Source organism: Oryzias latipes, chromosome 3 (genome assembly GCF_053564925.1).
Source record: "Oryzias latipes strain Hd-rR chromosome 3, Olatipes_Hd-rR_3.1".
Lineage (NCBI taxonomy): Eukaryota > Metazoa > Chordata > Actinopteri > Beloniformes > Adrianichthyidae > Oryzias > Oryzias latipes.
In genome coordinates this window covers 17,033,376-17,047,726 of record NC_136239.1, presented here as the reverse complement: position 1 = coordinate 17,047,726, position 14,351 = coordinate 17,033,376, and the positions used below count along the sequence as shown (strand labels likewise).

Sequence of the window (14,351 nt, the reverse complement as noted above, 5' to 3'; positions counted from 1 at the left end):
AGACGTACTCTCGATGACAAAATCCTTGGTACCTGTCTGCTGAAAGCATTTCACATTGACACTTCTGCATCTGTCAAATATTTTGGTCCATTCCTCAAAAAGGATGAAATTTGAAGAGTTTCTTATAGGTGACATGACTCAACTCCTTCCACAAATGATGTTTGCTTTCAACAATGAAGCGCTGCGATCTAAAACGGATGCACCTTGATCTTGAAGTTCACCTTTGATGTCTCTGAAGGTTGTCCTGGACTCTTTGGTGAAAATTGGTATCATCCGTCATTAGTTTTGCATCTTTCTGACACATCCATGGAGGTTGTCTACAGTCCTGATTACCTCAAACGTTTGAAAATCATATGACGCTGTAGCCACAGAAACATCAAGCTGTTTGACAAATACAACATATATGTGTGTACATGCATGAGTGTGTGCATTCATGTGTATGTGTGTGTCACCAATCAGAACATTGGCTTGTCACCTTTTACTTGGCTAGTTTGACTGATTATAGGATTGAAAACCCATGCTGTAGATTCCAGGGGGCACCCTCATGCCACTATGGTCAAAATATATGTAGCGTTTTCTGTATTAACTATTTTTTTGTTAAAAATGTCTTTAATTTTCCTTCAGGGTTTGGTCTTGGATTTTACGTATATCTGCTTTGGACATAAATTCCTATCCATCCATTTGCAGGACCTACTGAATCCCTTTCTGGGTCACTGGGTTATTGGAGCCTATCCCAGCTACTGCTGGGTGAAGGCAGGGTACACCCCAGGCAGGTTGCTCTGTTGCAGGTCCCACATTCACACACTCACATTCATGCCTAGAGACAATTTAGAATCATCAATCAACCTATGAAGCATGTTTTTGGACTGTGGGAGCCTCCCACTGAGAGGAAGCTGGAGAAAACCCACACAGAAAGATCCAAGCTGGGATTGGGTTTGGCCTTCTCCCTTTGAGATGAAAGTGCAGATGAAAGTTCACGTCTGTGCTGCCCCTATTTCAAATTAATGTAAATATTCATAGAAAATATATTGCTGCATTTCAACTGTATGATCTTCTTTGTTGTGTCATCGTCTTTAATGACTCTTTCTTTGTGACGTTGCAATAGCAGTTCCCCTGACACATCGGCCTGGTTAATGTTTACAGAAGTGTTACTTTCAACGAGTTCTCACAGACAGTACAAGCAAGCATAACACTTATCTAACAGGTGAAGGGATCCCAGGTTCACAGTGGCCTAAATGAACTCACTAACTCACAAAACATTTCTAAAGTTTGTGTATTTTAGGCATATTTATTTAATGCCACTACAGTTGGAGGGGTAAATACTTTTTAGACATTGTGTGACTTTGGAAGATGTGTTTATGGGATTATTGAATCAGATTTTGGTGACTTTACTCTGATGATTTAGAAAAAAATAATACCTAGCCAGCGTAGGTTTTGATTTTGTTTTTATGGGAGCTGTACACTTTTTAAATATTAGTAACGTCAACAAAAAACCGACAATGAACAGTGAGTGACAAAATCGACAAATTGTAATTTTAATGCAATTGTGTATATTTCTTGGTGAATGTTGATATTAAAGCAGATCTCATGCAGTTAAAAATCCTACATGAAAGTCTGAATATCTTAATCAAAAAATTACACACAGTTTAATTAAAAAAATTCTTTTATTAATTTCAATCAAAAAATGTACACTGAATGATGAGTTTCCAAATCTGAATGTCATGAAGAACTTAATATCCAGATTACCGGTATGCTCAATTTTTCAGACGTTGTTTCATTTTCAGTTTATAAAACCTTGTATATCAAAATAAATCATGTATATAGAAGTAAACCTCCAATAATTACTGAGGATTTTGCATGTTCTCCCCGTGCATGCGTGGGTTTTCTCCGTGGACTCCGGCTTCTTTCCACCATTCCAAAAAATGCTTCATGGGTTAATTGGTTACTCTAAATTGTCCCTAGTGTGAATGTGAGAGCGCATGGGTGTGTGATTGTGGCCCTAAGACAGACTGGCGACCTGTACAGGATTTCCCCTGCCTTCGCCCACAAGTGGCAGGGATAGGCTCCAGCAGCCCAGTGACCCCCGAAAGGGACAAAATGGGTTTAGAAGATGAATTTATGAATGAAAGGATGAATGAATAATTACTGATTCATGTTTTTCCTGAGGTATACATGTCCTTGGTAAACAGTTATTAAGGAAATGTATAATTTTCTTTGTGGGAACTAGGTTACTTGCAGTATTGTTGAAATCTGGCAAAATTAAATAGTTTCAAAATGAAATGTAAAGCAATAAAAGAACCACAGCACTGCATAGAAATGTCTTAAAACTTCATTTTAATAGCGTGGCATAAAACAAACATTTTTTGCATTACTCTGTTGAGCTGCACATCCCCTGAATTATTCATCTGACAATAAATATCAAGGCAGTTACATCATGCAACTCACTCTGAGGACAGCAAAGGAATCAAACATCTTTTCACCCTTGAAGCAATTTTTTTTTTTTTTTTTGCTGTAAAACTCAAAAGCAGAAAGTATTTCAGTGAGAATGACTAGCAGCATGTAACTGGCCCAGATGTGTAGTAGTAGAATACAGCAGAGGCAAAAGGTGTACAATAACTGATATGGACCGCGTAGTAAATATATAAAAACATTAACTGATGGGAAAGCCAATATAAAGTTGTAAAAATATAAGAAAAACGATTTCTGTCCAATAAATCTACTTCTTTTCCCACTCTTTTTTTCTTAAAAAATAGTGAATGACAAGTTAAAATTAAAATTGTTTTATGACCTACATACAAAAAAGTGAATACATGACTTTAAAATACAACATTTTTGGAAAATAAAATTAGACTTGTGTTTACTGGAGGTGTTTTTTTCATGGAGTTTATGTGATCTTTTGCTTCTGTCACAGCTTTCTCCTCTTTGCTCGTAGATTCAGAGATTATCCCACAAAAATGCAGCTTGCGCACACACTTCAGGACCCTCTTTAAGACTTGACGAGAAAAGAAGCAAAGAGAGGACATTTGCTCCAGTGAAAAACCAACCCCAAGTTTTCCAAAAGGAGGTAGTTTGGCAACCCCTGTGCCCTCATTTGATGACACTCCCATACCAAATTGTACCTTGTCCTCAGAGCTTCAGCATCGGGATGGAGAAGAATCCTTCATCTTCACAACAGCCATGCCAGAAATGCAGTTGATATTGAGATTGTGTGTGGTGACAACCATTAGCAGAGAATATGTACTGATCTGTGAACAAAGCTGTCTGCAAAGGCATCAATGCCTGATAGAGCAAATCAAAACCATTCGTAAAAGTTCATTCTTGACACAAAGGCGGAGAAGCAGCCCCTGCCCCCCGATCATTTGTTTCACACAGAAACACACATGGCCAAATTCATTAAGACAGAGGCCTACATTTGCAGAGAACAGTTTTCTTTTCCTTTTTTTTTTTTTTTTAAGTGTACATTACTGATCAATTCACACAAAAACAATTCTGGACAAAGCCTTTTCAAAGCTCAATAAAAACTGCCCATTTCTGGCATGGCTAATGAAAATAGGACTGCAAGGTACCACGGCGGCGGACATCAGTTGTCCAGCAGTGGAAGCCGCCACCCAGGGAGTTGGCATGGCGAATGTTCACCTTTATGGTCTGGATCCCTGCAAAAAAAAGACATATATGAGAGAAATCCGGGACTGACTGACATGCAGAGATTTTCAGTTTGGGGTTGAGGATTTACCGAGGCTCTCAAACATTTTCTGAATGGTGCTCTCATTGGCATCCACCATCACACGTTTTTCATCCAACATCAGGACATTCATGGACAGCCATTTGGACGACATCCACAGTGGGTGGTCTGCACAGAAAGATGTTTTTTTTAGCCAAAAGTTTCCTACCTGAACAAATTTCAGTAGCAAAAACGCACCATCAGGAATCAAAGGTGTTGGAGGTTTTACAACAGTCCAGCCAGCCTTCTTGAACATATCAACCTAAAATAAAAGATAAACCAAAAGTTATAAAAGTAGAGCTCCGCTCTAATTCCACCAGAGGGCAGAAAAGCACATTTCAGGAGCTGCATTTTTTTTGCAAAGGAGGAGTAGTCATTGTTACCTGGCGACATGGACGATCAGGGTTGGACAGCACCAGCCCTGGACCAATGATGTTAAATGTGGCATCAATGTGCATGGGATTAGGGTCCTTGAATGAGATTATGTGGACCTTGTAATCCGGCGCCAGATGACGACGCATCCACTCAATTCCCATGTAGTTTGTAACCTGCGAAGAAAGAAAAACATGATAAGTGAGCGTCTTATCTGGGATGCATGTTCAGATGCACGCTCCTGAACTCTGCAGGAGGGTTCAGGAGCCTTATCTAATCACTTCTGTCGGTCTGCATCCAAGTCAGCACCTGACTCCTCTGGACGAAGAGGTCCCTCCCGGCTCGTATGAAATCAGCAGCATCAAAGCAGGGCTCATGCTCGGTGGTCACAAATTTCCCCTGTGCAGCCAGTTTGTGCCTGTCCTCCACCGTGCGGATGGGGTAGTCCTGCGCAACACCGGAGAGACATGATTACAGGGAAGCAATAAAGCTGGAAGGAAAAGTCTGTTTCCCACGTAGAGGCACAGTAAACAGCAAGGGCATGGAGTTCAACGATATCAAGAACCTGAATGAGGAGTTTAAACACAGCTGATAAATGTAGCACATGATCTGGAACAGGATCGGGTTTCGTCTGTTAACATTTCGAGTAGACATTTGGAAAGTCACCTGATCATAAAGCTCATCAGCCATGGTGGGTTTGGGAGCTGTGGTCCATTTAGCACCTTTTCTGAAGTACTCCTTGATCAGGGGTCTGTAGGCACGGTACTCAAAGAAACGAGCCCTCCAGGCCATTGGGGCCTCAATTATTTCATTCCCAACCACTATGAGGATGTCTCTGGGCATGGCAGCATACATTCCTAAAGGAATTATTATTATTATTTTAATTTTCATTCATGAAAACAAGAAAGTCTGTCAATTAGAAAAATTGATGATTTTTGTTTTTGTTTTTACCGGTTGATGAGAAATCTGGAGTTTTGTATTCCAAAGACCAGTCGATGGGCTCGGGTCTCCTCACAACGACACCCTCATGGCGCAGAATATTGCACATTTCTTCAATCTCAGCAACAGCTTTTTTCAAGTGGTCCGCAGGAAAAGACTGGCCCCCATGCTTCTGGTAGAAGGGCCAATACTTCTCATATGTGTTAGCCTGTTGGGACATGTAGAACCGTCAAGACAAATGCAAATCTGCCCATCATGGGTCTCCAGATCTCAGCGACAAACTCACTTTCACTTCCACAGTAAAGGGAGGCACGTGGGCATTTTCGGCTCGACCCACGATGACCTCCTCAAGGGGGTCCCATTCATTGTAGCTGCAGACAGGACATTCCTGCGGAGCAGACTCAGTAACATGTTCCTCTTCAGCTGCATGTTGTGGCTGTGCAGCTGCAGCACTTGAGGTGCTTTGAAAAACCCTCTGCGCCCAGCCAGCAACTGAGCGGCCAAGCTTGGGAGGAAAAAAATCATTTAGTTTTATGCTAATACAAAGAAAAGAAAAACAAAATAAAGCAAAATAAAAACATTTCACTTTTTTTTAACAAATAACTGCAGCAAATCTTTGTACTTTAATTATTTATTCAGTGCAATAAACATTTGATTTAGTCAAATGATATGCCTTGAAGCTGTGCGAAGAGATGGAAACTGACAGCAGGCAGTGAGGTAGATTGGTTTAGTGCCAAAGTACACGTTGTATTAAGAAGTCTTTTATCTCCTCAGATAGGCAGGAGAGCGTGGCCCCTGATCAACTCCAGTGTCACAGAGTTTGAGAGCGCATCTGTGCCAAACAGCTGTTCGCTGTCACTCCAGGAGCAAAGGAAAGAAATTCTCTGCAGTCAGGAAAATCAGATCCGTCCTTGGCCTTAGGTTTCTTTGACAGGATTTACTTCCATCCATCAAAAGTGGATGGAAGCAATACACTGGATTGTTTTTCTTTCTTTGCTTTTATTTTTTTTAAATGCACATTTAGACAAAAAGAAAAAACGTATTTAAAAGTTACACTGAGTTAAACCACTCAGATGAAGATTAGAGAACATGTCCAACAAAAATGCCTTTATTGACTGTGTGCTTTTTTTAACAGACAGATTTCTTTTTTCTAAAAAGAAAGAAAAAAAATAAAGACCACCAAAATACAAACCAGGGCTCCGATCAGATGGGCAGCCTCGGCCCCCCTGCTGCCTCCTCTCAGACACCTCACTCGCAGCATTGTGATTGTCCCAAGAAAGAATGATTGGAGTCAAAGCGGCGGCGCACGATCCGCGTCTCCGTTTGCGCTTTAGTGTAAAGACAGAGCGCCCGACCCGCAGCGCGCTTTATAGCGGCGGGTCTACGTGTCTCTGAAACCATTGGTCGCTCCCATGTAGTGATGCAACGTGACTTGAGAAAAGAGCATTTCTGAAACACAATCCCTGACGCCAGCGAATTCTTATCAACCGGGTAGGCAAACGTAAGTAGCCCAGCACATCGGAAAAAAATAATAAAAAAGCATTCAAATGTATTTATTGCGCGCAGAGCAATGCACATTTTTTTCGTGCACCAAAAAAGAAATTCACTTTTGAAACTAATTCCTAGTGGACCCCAAAATCCCGAAAGTAACAGTAGAAGAGTGTTTTCTCTCACAAGAAGATAAAGGGTTTCGCAGCAGGAGTAGGGCTGTCTTTAAAGGCGTTCAAAGGTTCGTGTTTTGCAGAAGAATCAATGAAAGTGTGCAACAGATTGCAGCTCCACATCATGTGCTCGCAAAGGTTTCACAACCCGCAGATCTCCAGGGGGGCTGCTAATGTTTCCATGCATGTGTGGGGGTGGGGATAGTGATGGGAGGGGGGGGGGGGTGGCTTGGACAAAGACTGGGGAGTTGAAAGAACATGTGAGGATGCAGAATCCTTCTTCGGAAACTCAAGGGATTGGTTTGACTGCAATCAGAGAATTTTCACAGGTCTGGGGTTTATAGTGAGTCTGAATGAGGCCATCATGTAAAGAGCAAATATAAAAGATGGCTTGCATAAAGAGCGCAGCGACGCACGCAGGTGTTCCACTTTGCTCTCGACACCAAAGACTGCTGGGGTTTGCCGGTGGTGAAGACATGTGCATGCAGATCTAGTGCAGCTACATCCATGTTTTCTGTATGTTTATTGTTAAATGGTCTATTTTCTTATATTTTGATAGGGATGTTGTGGGTTCATTTATGCTCTTTCCTCCTGTCTGTAATTTTACACCCTTTCCACTTCAAGCAGGTGACAGGAGGTTATTTTTTCCCACAACAGGGGGGCTTCTTATATGAAGGATCTTAGCAGTTGTAATGAAGAAGGAGACTTGAGCTACTTACTCACACTTTACGTGCATTTATAATGTTCAAACTGGACAAGCAGGGGGCTTCTTCTTCTTTTTCTACTGTTTACTTGCACATGTCCGCCACCCATTTTTAAAGATGCTTGGTGCAAAATGTCAAAGCGGTGCAATTCTTGCAAATTGGGTGCGAAACGGTTTGGATGATTGCAAGTTTCTTGCAATGGCAGATACAGTATAGTATATTAGCATCATGTCAGGAGAGTGGCCTTGCCTTTATTTGAAAAATAAACACCATCAGGCTTGTTGCCGTAGGGGGTTCACTAGATAAACCAGCTACACTCTGAGTTTGGTCTTTTCAAATTTGACCTCTGTGAATTAAAAAGGAAGTCATCCATACCCTGATTGGTCAAACCTTGACCTGGTTTAGCTTTCAACTCACAGTCAGTGGCCACATGTTTTTTACATAGAGCCAAAAAAACATTCGTAAAAACTTTCATATCCACACATCAATATGTGTTCCGAAGCCCGAAACGTGCATTTACATGAGTTTTTGATGGGTGTTTACATTTGCTTTTCATTTGAGGTGCCCTCTTGAACACACATTCCTGAGGGTGGTGTGAACTTAGCTTCAGACTGATTGTGATGAGCATAGCATTTAGATGAGCATTTAGACCTGTTTAAAAAAAAAAATTGGGAAAAAATGTAAACAAAAACATCCTAAAATGCAACATACAGGCACAGGGACCTAAAATACACATCAGTCCTTCAGTCTTCAATAGAGCTTGTGCGTGTACTTTGACACTGGTATTTTATTTATTTTTTAATACATACAAAAGTACTGAGACAGGAACGCATTTTGCAAATACTTTAATCAGCTGTTGCTAGATCACAAGTGTTGATGTCCTGAAAATGTGCTAATTTTACATTGAAAACTTGTTTTATTCCTTTTAATAATTGCCTATTCAGGTTGTCTTAACACATTTTAGCCAACTCAAATATAAAATAAAATGGATACATTTTATTTCTTGAAATGTGAAGCATTTATTAAAAGCCACATTAAAATAAGCAAAGACATTTAATTTCTCTCTAGTAAAACTGATCTAATAGCTGTTTGATTCCTGGCTCACATCAGCAAACCAAACCCGACTCTCGTTCCTGCGATAGAAAAATCTCAGAAAATCCTCTGCCACATGTGGTAAATCTTACAGGAAGCTAACACTCGGGGGCACACCGGGATTTCTCCCAACCACCAGGATAAAAGAAGGTCTGGTTGTGATGCTGCATTCTCATGCTTATTCAGTCTGCCTTCCTTTAAGTGTTGGAGGATCTTTATCTTTATTTTGAGAGCACTAGCTTACTTAGAATCCACAGGACACTCCCCCACCCATCCCATTTTAGGGTCTTTGTTATTCAGTAATGTTAAATCTTTCTTCTGGTTAAGAAATAAAAGTTTAAGTTGTTTTAATTGATTTCATGGCCAGTGTCTGCTTGTTTTTTGTGTGTTGGGCTTGGAATTATTATTTTTACTGTTGTTTTTTATGATTGTTTGTTTATTTATTTTATGCAAAACAGTTTGAGGTGTTCTGCAGGAGGAAAAGTGCAGTTTAAAGAAGGCTAAATTTGAATATAATTTGTAAATTTATCTTTTTTTTAAAAAAGTGTCAATCACTCCTGCTCTCTTTTAACAGTTCGATCACATATCTATGACGGTGGTTGCATGCACAAATGTGAAATATTGTGTGCTGGCAACATAAGAAACCAAACAAATGAGAAACGACCAAACATCTGATAGATCGTTGAAACAGACCACATGGGAGTTTTACATAAAATGGTTTTTTACACACTTTTACCTCAATGGTTTAAAATTCAGCAGGTCAGAACCACATGTCTGGACCACGTGAGCAAATCTTTCCGTCTTCCTTCGTTTCCTTTTTTCAAACTTCATTGTTTTAGATCAAAAGTTGTGTTTTTCTCATCTTTAAATGCTCTTACATTGTGATTTGAATCACTGCCTCCTATCATAAAGGGCAATTTTGTTTTTTTCCTTACATGTTTGGTGCACACTGCTTTATTTTGAAACTACCTTATGTAACTGAACAAGTCAACAACTTACAGATCTTGTTTGTCTCATGTGTCCTACAATTTCACAAAAACTCAAGCAGAAACGGTTCAGAAGTAAAATCCCATCTTCTTTGCCCAGGCTGATGGATGGATCTGCAACTGCTGACGCGGAGCTTGTCTGAAGATCAAAATGTAAACCAAACTTTGTCACGTTTTATGTGGAGTTAATATTCCCAAATTATCCAAACTGGCTCAGTTTGTGGTGTTTGGGAAAACCCTTATCAATACTATTATTTTCTCAGCACAAGTCATTTCAGATTTACTCCTTAGTTGTTTTGAGTGAATACCCTTTTTCAATTCACACTCACACATTCACCCTTAAGGTGAATTTCACAGTTGACAAGTTTCTGCAGTTTTTGTAATAAACATTGGGAAGTATGAGCACCTTCTCTGGCTGTGTGCTTGGCTGGAATAGAAATACAAATGCATGTTAGGGGTACATGCTAATAGAACATATCACTAACAGGGTGCTACTTTGGGAAATTACAAGAAAAACATGAAGCCCTGCACTCAAAGTTCAAGTTTGTATTTGAAACACAGTAGTGCCAGCTCAGGATAGCCCTGTACTGGCTAATGATAGTATGGCTCATTAAAATGTCATGCCGAACATAGTTTTGATACAAAAACACATTTTCAGGACAATTTGAACTCTAAAGGAATGGTACATATTAAGAGAATTGAAATTTGTTTTTTTCTCACATACATAACAATGAATAGGCTCCTCTATGTGAGTGGATTTAGATTTATTTATCATAAATCAGGAATCCGGGCTGCAATAAATCAGGCTTGCAGGTTCCAACCTGATGTGAGCATATCTGAAATGAAGAGTTCAACATGGCTCTGAAAAGCACACTGCTCTCCTGCCTCACACATGCATGTGTTAGAGCATTTCTGAGCATTTTTGAGGACAGTCCAGGAGAGATGGCGAACATTGTTTCCCTGTTGAGGAAATGATGGAAGTCATAATCGTCAAAGATCTCTGTCATAGTTAAATGAAACAATATTTCTAGTACTTACAATAGAGTAGCTACAACAGTGTGTTTCTTTAATGCTTTATAGTTTTTGTGAAACATGTTTATCTCAGAGGAGTGAGTCAGTGTTTGTGTTGTCTGCTGAACCAGACTTTGCACATGTATTCACAGAAAGTCATGGGTAGGTCCTCCTACTGTAACATTTACATCAACTGGATCAGGCTGGTTACTTATGTTTGCTTAATAAATCGGGTTCAGAGAAATCTGTTGTGACTATTCATGATGGGGATTGATTTGTAGAGCAATACCAGATTCTTTTGCACTAAAGGCAAGTTGTCCTTTAACATAATCTCATTTGTTTTTGACTTTGTATGTTGCTTCCACAGATTGCTGCAGACTCAGAATCTCCATCCATATTCCAAATATAACCATAAACTGAAATTTGAATGAATGTAGGACACAGTGAGAAGGTTTGGTGGGTAAAAGTAAGTGTTGCTCAGGAAAGTAGCAGAAAAGGAACAGATTAAACCACTGACCTCTGGATCCACAAGTGATGAATGGATTAGATATAGTTAGACAAGAAGTGTGTGGTCGATGTGTTTGAGATCATTGTGATGCTGGAATATCCAGCCATGTTGCATTTTAAATGCTCTTACTTGCTGCGGTTACATGCGCAAAATATCTTAATTGGATCAATAGTTTTGATTTAAATCTAACCGTGTACATGGGATCAGAAAACCTTTTTCCGATTAGAATGAACGTTCACATGGTCACACTTTCGGTCGGAATAAATCATTTGGGCATGCTCAGTAGTGTTGAAAATACCGGAAGAGCCAAGAGGAAATGGGTCCCGCTGTAAACGCTGTAAAAGTTGCCAAATGCATTTATGCAGCAGCTCGGTGATATACGAGATGATCTTCTAAACGTGCTTTTATTACTGTTATGAATATTATGAAGCGCCTGTGTGCTCATCATTTTATTTTTAATCCGTGTGGTCAGTGCTTTTTTTGTGGAAGAACGGAGCTCCCAGGAGAGGCTAACACACGCGCTAACAACATTAGCCTTGTTTGATGAACATAAAATCCATGCGGGAAATGCTGCAATCTGCATCTTGGCTGCACGTAAATATGTGGGAATGACATCAGCCTTTATTTTGTCGGAACACGACTGGAAACACAAATCCACGTGATTGTTTGAACGGTTTCTAAGGACTGAGCGACATTCTGCTTTGAAAAGCTCACACACCGCCCCAAAGCCGCTGTGTGAGCTGGAAGTCCGGCAGCCGCTAACCCAGAGCCGCGTGACGGATCGCAGTCCGAAGTCTAAGTCCCACACATAACAAAACTACAAAATGCACGCGTAACAAAGCATCCTCCCCTCCCCTCAAACACAAGTTACAAACCCGGCTGCTCTGCTCAGAGACACAGTTTGCTCGGTCCACCGGCACCCGAGTCCGGACCGTGCAGGGTCCAGACGTCATGGGGCACGAAGCGCTCCTCCCTGGCAACCCTCTCGTGAAGGGTGTAAGAGAGGGGAGATGTCCGCAGAGCAGCCGGTCGGTCCTGTTTGAGGTCCAAAGCTTTCTCTGGAGCGAAACACCGTCTATGCGTGGCGTAAACCAGAGCAGTAGTGACACAAGATCGGATTTAACCGTTTACAGGCAACACAATCAGATCAACAATCGGCATAACCCACCTATCTCGATCGGAATGAAATTTTGATCTGAATGAGTTTGATCGGGGCAGAGTACTCCGAACGGCGTGTTTACATGACGCATTTTTCTTCCGATCAGGAGTTCTTTCCAATTACCGGACTACAAGCCGCTACTTTTTTCATGCGCTTACAGTCCTGCGGCTTATTCAGTGATGCGGCTAATTTATGGATTTAATTAGCGGCAGCCATGTACGTACTTTCGAACTTGGTGAATAGTTTGAATTCTTTATCTAACACCAAGCACAAGGCATTTATATTCAACACACCTCTAAGCAGCCAAACAGCATGGAGTTGACTTCAGGTCTTAGACACTTCAGTCATGGTTCAACAAAATGAAACACGCATGCCCGGCCGCATCCCAGAATCCTTTGGTGCCATTAGACCCAACGTGCACCAGATCGCCGCTACATTATGATGAAGCTTTCAAGTTAAAAGCAATCGTTACCAACGGGTTTGGAAAAGCCGGTTTGCTGCGTGACGGAGAGAACAGCGCATGGAGTGAATTTACACTCCATTTACGGTTTCTAAGGAAACCGTAAAAGCGGAATTTTGCTTTGAAAAACTCAGCCTCCGTGTGAGCTGGAGACATCTTCTCCTGCTGACTGAGCTGCGGGGCCGATGGCAGTCTGAAGGCTCCCACACGTAACAACGCACCCGCCCCTCATACACAAAACGTACAGTATTAAGTCCGATTGCTTTGCACAGAAACGATTTGCTCCATCCACCGGCGCAACGGGGACGAAGTGCTCCTCCTTGAAGCCGCCATGGCCAGAGGTGTCGGAGTAGATAGGAAGGGGAGACAAGGAGCGCGCGGGGCGGGAGCGGAGCGCAGAGGCGTCCGCGGAGTGCAGAGGCTTCTGAATTCTGACGCACGCGCCGCACTGAGGCGCGCGTATCGCGCTGAGGCGCGCGCTTTTCAGTCGCCGCTGCTGTATTTTACCGGTGTGTTTTTTAACCAGCCCTGTTACTCCCATAACGCTGCCGCGACACAAGCGGAAGGAGAGCTTTTCCCGTTCACCCCTCCATGCACTGCTGATACTTGCTCATTCTTAAACACGTACAACAGAATGGCGAGCCGGGCGTTGGCCCCGCCTTTAGCCCCTAAGACTCATGGGAAATGTGGAATCGCGGATGTAAATTTCCTCATCATAACTGAGGGATGTAATGTTGATTATATGGTTACTGTTTGTAATTTTATGTATGATGCCTAGATTGTCAATAAGTAAAAAACAAATGAAATAAAAACACCATAACTGAGGAACTTGTGAACAGAATAAAGGTCCATGCTGTTTGACAGATGTCGATACACTCAAATACATGAGCCAGAGGCAAAGCTGGCACCACCCACAATGTGCTAATGAATTGCACTCACTCTGGGATGCTGGCCGTGATCTGTCAGGATGACAATATCGCCTAACACATGCTCGGCTTGTACTCTGACGCGGCTTGTGTGTGTATAAAACTAATTAAACACGTGAAAATGGGTGGGTGCGGCTTGTAATCGGGTGCGCTTTGTAGTCCGGAATTTATGGTACTTTTGTCCATGTAAACGCAGCTACTGATAGAAGGTTTTCTTTTGCCAAAAATCTCATCATACATGCTCCTGTTCTTTCTTTCCCTTCGATGTCCAAGATGCGCTACTCTCACAGTCAGGTTTTGTTTTTTGTTTTTTTAGATGTGTTTCTGTCTCACAACGTCTACAAAGTGTTAGCTCACATCAAGAACGGCCGGGAAGCCCTCTTACGGCTGGAACAAACAAGTCACAGAGGCATTTATTTTTTTATATACCTCGTACTTTTGTTGTCTAATTTTAACTTTTAACTTAATTCTATTAATTTTGCGAATTTTTTTTTCCTTTCTTATTTACCCTAAAATGAGAAATGCCAAAGAAAAATTCTGATGTACCGCATGTGCAAATGGCAATAAAGCCTTGAATCTGAATCTAATACGAATTAGTCGTTCTTTCCATTTTGCAGAAAAGTAGTCCCAAATAATGATTTTTCACCCCAATGCTTCACAGTCAGTTGTTGGGATTCAACATTCTTGCTCCTCCAAGAAAGGTGAATGGTGAGGATAGAAGAGCTTCTTTCTACATGTGGCTTGTGGCTAAATACATTTATAATTTTTAAAAAGCGTACTATGTGATTTTCTGGATTTTTTTTCTTACATTC

At 41.2% G+C, this 14,351-nt stretch overlaps 1 protein-coding gene across 1 annotated transcript; it reads right to left on the bottom strand.

The window, feature by feature from the left end:
• Positions 1-2,317: 2,317 nt before the first annotated feature.
• On the bottom strand, positions 2,318-6,845 carry gatm (glycine amidinotransferase (L-arginine:glycine amidinotransferase)). Its single transcript, XM_004066917.5, has 9 exons — positions 6,225-6,845; positions 5,319-5,537; positions 5,045-5,240; positions 4,760-4,950; positions 4,403-4,540; positions 4,105-4,269; positions 3,920-3,983; positions 3,734-3,850; positions 2,318-3,653 (listed from the first exon to the last, which is right to left on the bottom strand). The coding sequence occupies exons 1-9, from the start codon at positions 6,291-6,293 to the stop codon at positions 3,541-3,543; spliced, it is 1,272 nt and encodes a 423-aa protein (XP_004066965.2). The 5' UTR covers positions 6,294-6,845; the 3' UTR covers positions 2,318-3,540.
• Between the last annotated feature and the right edge of the window lie 7,506 nt (positions 6,846-14,351).

What these genes read in the sequence shown, in the direction of transcription:
- gatm (XM_004066917.5), bottom strand. Translation starts at nt 6,293, where the DNA reads ATGCTGCGAGTGAGGTGTCTGAGAGGAGGCAGCAGGGGGGCCGAGGCT. An exon ending in CCTTTACTGTGGAAGTGAAA is followed by an intron (nt 5,241 to 5,318) that starts GTGAGTTTGTCG and finishes ATGTCCCAACAG; the next exon opens with GCTAACACATATGAGAAGTA. An exon ending in AACACCTTTGATTCCTGATG is followed by an intron (nt 3,851 to 3,919) that starts GTGCGTTTTTGC and finishes CTTTCTGTGCAG; the next exon opens with ACCACCCACTGTGGATGTCG.